The sequence below is a fragment of the Bos indicus genome, chromosome 21 (genome assembly GCF_029378745.1).
Source record: "Bos indicus isolate NIAB-ARS_2022 breed Sahiwal x Tharparkar chromosome 21, NIAB-ARS_B.indTharparkar_mat_pri_1.0, whole genome shotgun sequence".
NCBI classification, from domain to species: domain Eukaryota; kingdom Metazoa; phylum Chordata; class Mammalia; order Artiodactyla; family Bovidae; genus Bos; species Bos indicus.
Genome location: NC_091780.1, coordinates 57,662,692 through 57,668,691, shown reverse-complemented (window position 1 = coordinate 57,668,691; position 6,000 = coordinate 57,662,692). Strand labels below are relative to the sequence as shown.

The following is a 6,000-nucleotide window of genomic DNA, read 5'->3' as shown; positions in this document are numbered from 1 at the left end:
TAAAAAGAAACTATTTTCTTTTTAAAAAGAAAAATAAAAGGAAGACAGCACGTGGGGTGGGGATAGGGAGGAAAGAGTATATAAACCACTAATGCAATTCCAAGTGACATTGGCTCTAATTTCTGGCTCTACTCATGAACGCCCATCTGGAAAGGTCTTGTATAATGGGGATGAAAAACTATCATTTTGAAAAAGAAAAATGCACAGTCAATTTTATTCACATATTTATAAAAAGATTTATACCAATCAGGTCTTTAACATGTAAAAAGTAAATCTACATTTGCAAAATTAAATATATGAAAATACAAGGCAGACTGAATTATCAAAAGGAAAACATTTTATTTATATCACTAAATACAATTAGTTTCCCTGATTATAATCCATAATGAGTGTCACCTAAAATACAGGAAGCCTGTACAGAGGCATCCAACCCCAGCATCTCTGTGTATACATATATACACCGTGCTGCTGACCTCAGAAAAAGCAGAGCTGAGCTTGCTAAATTATTTTTGTTTCAGAAACTCTTACCATTTGAAGGAAATCAGAGGAAAATTTGGGTAGCAGAGTACTTGTATAATAACTTAAAAAGTTCAATACTTGTAGTGATAAAATAATGTTGCACACCCCTCTCAGGAATTTTAGGCAAGTGACCCTTCCGCAGACCCCAAGTCTGGAGAAAGGTTGATCACTGAATCAAGCAGGCTCAGTTCATTTGCCACGCGGTTGGTCATGGTGCATTTCTGGCGTGTAAGTCAACAGAACAATCATGACCCAGAGGTGAAGCAAAGCCTAAAGAAAGAAAAAACAACCTATTAGCCAATAAATCAACCTCCCCAAAGGCCCTCGTGCAGTGCACTGAGCGCAGGAGCGCGTCTCATGTGTCTCCGTATCCCTGCCCTTACTATGTCTGCAACCCTGCAGGCACTTGGTACATGTTTACTGGAGAAACAAGGAAGAAACAAACATACATTCAAGTGAGCTAATAAGTGCAATGAAGGGTGATAAAGAGCTACGATACCTACAGCATTTTCAGCCGAGAGGAGTAAAGTCGTGAACACACTCATAACACGCACATGTATACATAACTAACTGATCAGGGGATTAAAATACAGGGGAGATGGCCTGATTAAAAGTGCTAGATATACATGATGTTGGTTGGAAAGGGTCTCTGCTATAACGGTTATGGCTGCTATTTTGAGAGGGAGTTTAGCCATGATCTGTGAAGAGGAGATGGGAATAATGTGTCAGGTTTCAGAGGCTGACTCAGGGTCCAGCATAGGACGTGCTGATCAATTTTCACTAACTCCCCCAAGGTGGTGATGACGTGAGGAGGTGCCATGACGAAGCACCTCGCACACCAGATGTGCAACATCGCATCTCATGCTCACAGAGGGCGCCTGTGATCCTCATGATCTCCCGACCCAGACGTGGGCACATTCTGAATCCTTTATGGTGTTACTCAGTTTTTTCTCCTTTTGCTCTACTACCCATCCCTCTCTTATTAAAAGCTTTTTATTTAAAGGAGTAACTCTTCCCTCTAGTGGACCACAAGGAAACTTCTAGGTGTGCTTTTATTTCTTTTCAAGAAAACTGCCCGTCTTAATTCAGTTCAACTACTTTTAGACAACCCCACTCCGAACAGTTAGTGGGCTCACAGAAGATAAGACATAGCAGCCAAACTATGGTAAGCATTTTATTAGACATAAGAAATCTAAAAGAATATACATTAACTTTGAGATCCCTTTAGGAAATAAAGCAAAACTTATGGAAATAAGCTTTACTTCAAGTTAAAAATGAAGTCAATTGTTTTGTATTGTATTTTTATAAAAATGAAGTAAATTGTTTTGCACTGTATTTTTATCATTTGAGGGGCTCAGAAATAAAGGTTAACTATTAAACTACACTAAAGTTTTATTATAGGAAAAGCCTGTGAGCAATTTAATTTTTAGACATAATGAATTATTGACTTTACTTGCATACTTTAAGAAAAAAAGTTATCAGACATGAATTCTATACGCTTTCAAAACTGACTGCTAAACATTTAGTTAAAAAGATGAGCAGCTGAAAAAAACTAGTTAAAAATCAAATGCAGCACTGTTTCCTCAAACAAGTTTACTTACCATATATATAATCACAAAAACTCGTGCGATGGGATATCTTCGCAGAAAAATTCCCAGACGGATGCTGAGCAAGGGGTGGGGGTGGAGAGAGAGGAGAGAGTTACACTCAAAACACACGTTTCTGTGATAATGTCTCATGTTTTTTGTTTTTAAAACTTTACTCATTTAAACTGTGTGGCCACCATAAGAGAAAGATTTTGTTTTATAGTATACTGTTAAGTGATTACTTGTAATAACCATATAAAATATCATAGTAGTGAACAAATACTTAAGGAAATGGCAACCCACTCCAGTGTTCTTGCCTGGAGAATTCCAGGGACAGGGGAGCCTGGTGGGCTGCCGTCTATGGGGTCACACAGAGTCAGACATGACTGAAGTGACTTAGCAGCAGCAGCAGCAAATTTTTACCACATGCTACTTCTCTTAATTCTTTTTTTGATATTAATATTCTAGATATATTTATTTTTCATAAAACATTTTAAAATTATTTTTAAATTAATTATTTATTTGACTGTGCTGGGTCTTGGCTGCCTTGCCTGGGCTTTCTCTAGTTGTGGCGAGTGGGGGCTACACTTTGTTGCGTTGTGAGGGCTTCTCTTGCTGCGGAGCACAGGCTGTAAGCACATGGGCTGTATGCACACAGGCTGTAAGCACACGGGCTGTATGCACACGGGCTGTATGCACACGGGCTGTATGCACACGGGCTCCAGCAGTTGCACCACGTGGGTTCAGTACTTGTGGCGCACAGGCTTAGCTGCTCTGCCGTGTGTGGAATCTTTCTGGTGGAACCCTTGTCCTCTGCATTGGTAGATGGACTGCTATGCACTGTGCCACCAGGGAAGGGCTGGGTCTATTCTGTTTATTACTTCTCTTCAGTTACAACTGTAGAAAGCAAACTTAGTCCCTTTAGCAATCATTTTTCTTTTAGGAACCAAAGGCAAGTGTGAAGACATGAACAGGAAAAGAGTCTAGTTGGAATTAACCTCGATATAACTAATCTAGGAGCTTTTGCATGGACAAGGCAATGGCCCCCACTCCAGTACTCTTGCCTGGAAAATCCCATGGACGGAAGAGCCTGGAAGACTGCAGTCCATGGGGTCACTAAGAGTCAGACACGACTGAGCGACTTCACTTTCACTTTTCACTTTCATGCATTGGAGAAAGAAATGGCAACCCACTCCAGTGTTCTTGCCTGGAGAATCCCAGGGACGGGGGAGCCTGATGGGCTGCCTTCTATGGGGTCACACAGAGTCAGACACGACTGAAGCGACTTAGCAGCAGCAGCAAACTTGTAAAAGGTTCAAAATTACAGAAACCCAGGTAAACACTTCAAGAATGGGAAGCATTATGACATTCAGACCTTACTGCTCATGTCTTTTGCAACATTTTTTCCCTAAGACAAATACATGTACAAATACACCTTTCTTCTAAGACCTCTGCTTCTTTCATTATCCTTAGCACAATGCCTTGTATATATATTCTCTAAAAATTAATATGTACGTTGAACTACTCAATAGTTGAAATAGATGTGCTCAATAATTTGGAGATAGTAACTATGGCATCCAAAGCCCATAGCTTCAGGAATTCAAATTAGTAAATCACTCTCCTTATTTTTAACACCATAGCTCCATTTTGACACAAAAAGGTAAGAAAAGATTGCTCTATTGTACAACAATTCATTTAAACTATGTTTTATTACAAAAACTAAAAGGCCAGAGAGTTTAGCAGGTTATTTAGACATGAACTTTCTCAAGGTGATATACATACAATGGCAAAACATTTTCTTTATAAGGTGGATGACTGCTAGTATAAAAAGGTTTTTTTATAAATACACATAACATATATATATAAATTATGCTATTTATATAGTATATATTAAAATCAGTACTATTCATTTGTATATATAGCATCTTTTACTCTAATCCTATGATAAAGGAGATAAAATGTTCAAATGGATGTATTCACATGACAGAGGCTTTCTCAATAAAATTTAATGAATTTTTAAATAGAGTTTACTATAGAAAGGAGAGAAATGGCCAGGGTTAATCACCTTCAATAAAATACAGGCACTGGCAGACCTGTTAAAGGAATTTCATGACACTGAAATACCATGAAAGGAGTCAGGCAATCATCACTTTAATCATCAGCTTGGGAATCCCCCGGTAGCTCAGTGGTTAGGACTCCACACTTCCACTGCAGGAGGTGTGGGTTCCCTGGCATGGAAACTAATCCCACAAGCCAAGTGGCGTGGAAGTAAGTTAAGTAAGTAGGTAAATAAATGAATAACTATATCAGCTCTGCTGGACAGGACTCACTATGAAGCCACTGGAAAATGTTATAAAAATACGGTCCATTGCTCATTGATACTGGCACGGCTTACCTAAATTGGTCAATTGAACTAGCAGCTTTGCGGACTTTCCCATACATTCCTGCCAGATTAGTTTCTGTGTCATTAAACAGAACAGGAACGTTTCGCAGACGTGTGCCTGTATAAATAAGAAAATAATTAATGTACAGACACCAAATCAATTTTCTAACAAAATTATAGTTGAATTGTATCGGGTTTCCCTGGTGGTTCAGATGGCCAAGAATTTGCCTGCAATGCAAGAGACCTGGGTTCAGTCTCTTGTCGGGAAGATCCCCTGGAGAAGGAAATGGCAACCCACTCCAGTATTCTTGCCTAGGAAATCCCACGGACAGAGGAGCCTGGTGGGCTACAGTCCACAGGGTCACAAAGAGTCAGATGTGATTGAGTGACTAATACTTTCCCTTTCATACATTATATTACATGTAGAAGAAGTTCTTAAGGCCAATTTTTAAGCAATATAACCAAAGATGAAAACATTTTTTAAAGTTAAAATATTTAAACTTCCATATCCACAAAAGTCAAAATTTGAAAACTAAGAAAATTATTTTCCCATGAAATGATAAAAAATTAGCATTTACCAAGTGTTGGCAAGAGGTAGCACTAATGGGCACTTTCTTCCTGGGCCAGCAAAAGTGAGGCTGCACACTCTTTCTACAAAGCTAGTAACTCCCAAATCTGTATCTCCAGCCCAGGCCACCCCCAACTCCAGACTTGTCCAAGCACCCGTTCCATCTACATGTGGACGTCTGGTGGACACCTCTACCTAGCACACCCCAAACCATCATCCTGACTTCCTGCCCTTGCTGCCAACCTTCTCTTCCTGCAGTTCTCCCTAAGTACACAAACACTTTGATTCCTTTCTCTCAAACTCCACATCTGATCTGCCAGCAGTTCTATCTGCTTCCCTTCAGATAAATCCTGAACTCATGCCTACTGTCTCCACTCTGGTCTGAGTCACCAACATCTCTCACATGGGTTAACACCAGGGCCCCTCCCTGGTCTCCCTGCCTCAGTGCTTCGTTCTCTGCAGTCTATTCTTGGCGCAGCAGCCAGAGACATCTTGTTAAAATAGACAGGCCAGCTCAGCCGCTGCTCTCCAGACCCTTCTATGGCTCCCCCTTTCATTCAGAGTGGAAGTCCTGACACAGCCTCAACAGCCTCCTCCCGAGTCTGCCCCGCTCGCTCAGTCTACTCCAGCTGCCCTGCCCCCTGCACTGTGCCAGTCATGCTGCCGCCTCAGGGCCTTTGCACCTGCTCTTTTTTCTGCCTGGAATACTTTTTTTGCAGATCTCTTCATATCTACCACCTTACTTCCTTTGAGACTTCAATAAAATGCCACTTTTCAATGAGGTCTTCCTTTGCCGCCCTATTTGGGCTATTACCCCATTCTTACACCTGGCACCTTGTACATCTTTTCTGTCTAACTTTGTCTTAGCGTGCATCACCATCTCACACAACTTGTTTACTCTATGTCACCTCCCCTGTAGCCCCCCACGACACCAGAATGTAAGA

The 6,000-nt window shown here is 40.7% G+C and overlaps 1 protein-coding gene across 2 annotated transcripts in view; it reads right to left on the bottom strand.

Moving 5' to 3' along the window:
• Window positions 1–319: 319 nt before the first annotated feature.
• Window positions 320–6,000, bottom strand: part of GOLGA5 (golgin A5) — a 28,848-nt gene continuing 23,167 nt past the window's right edge. For both annotated transcript variants that reach the window (XM_019983775.2, XM_019983774.2), the window contains exons 11-13: window positions 4,501–4,606; window positions 2,121–2,184; window positions 320–789 (exon numbers count right to left, since the gene is read on the bottom strand). In XM_019983775.2, the coding sequence (XP_019839334.2) occupies window positions 709–789; window positions 2,121–2,184; window positions 4,501–4,606 (251 nt within the window). In that variant the 3' untranslated portion in view covers window positions 320–708. The remainder of the gene's footprint in view (window positions 790–2,120; window positions 2,185–4,500; window positions 4,607–6,000) is intronic.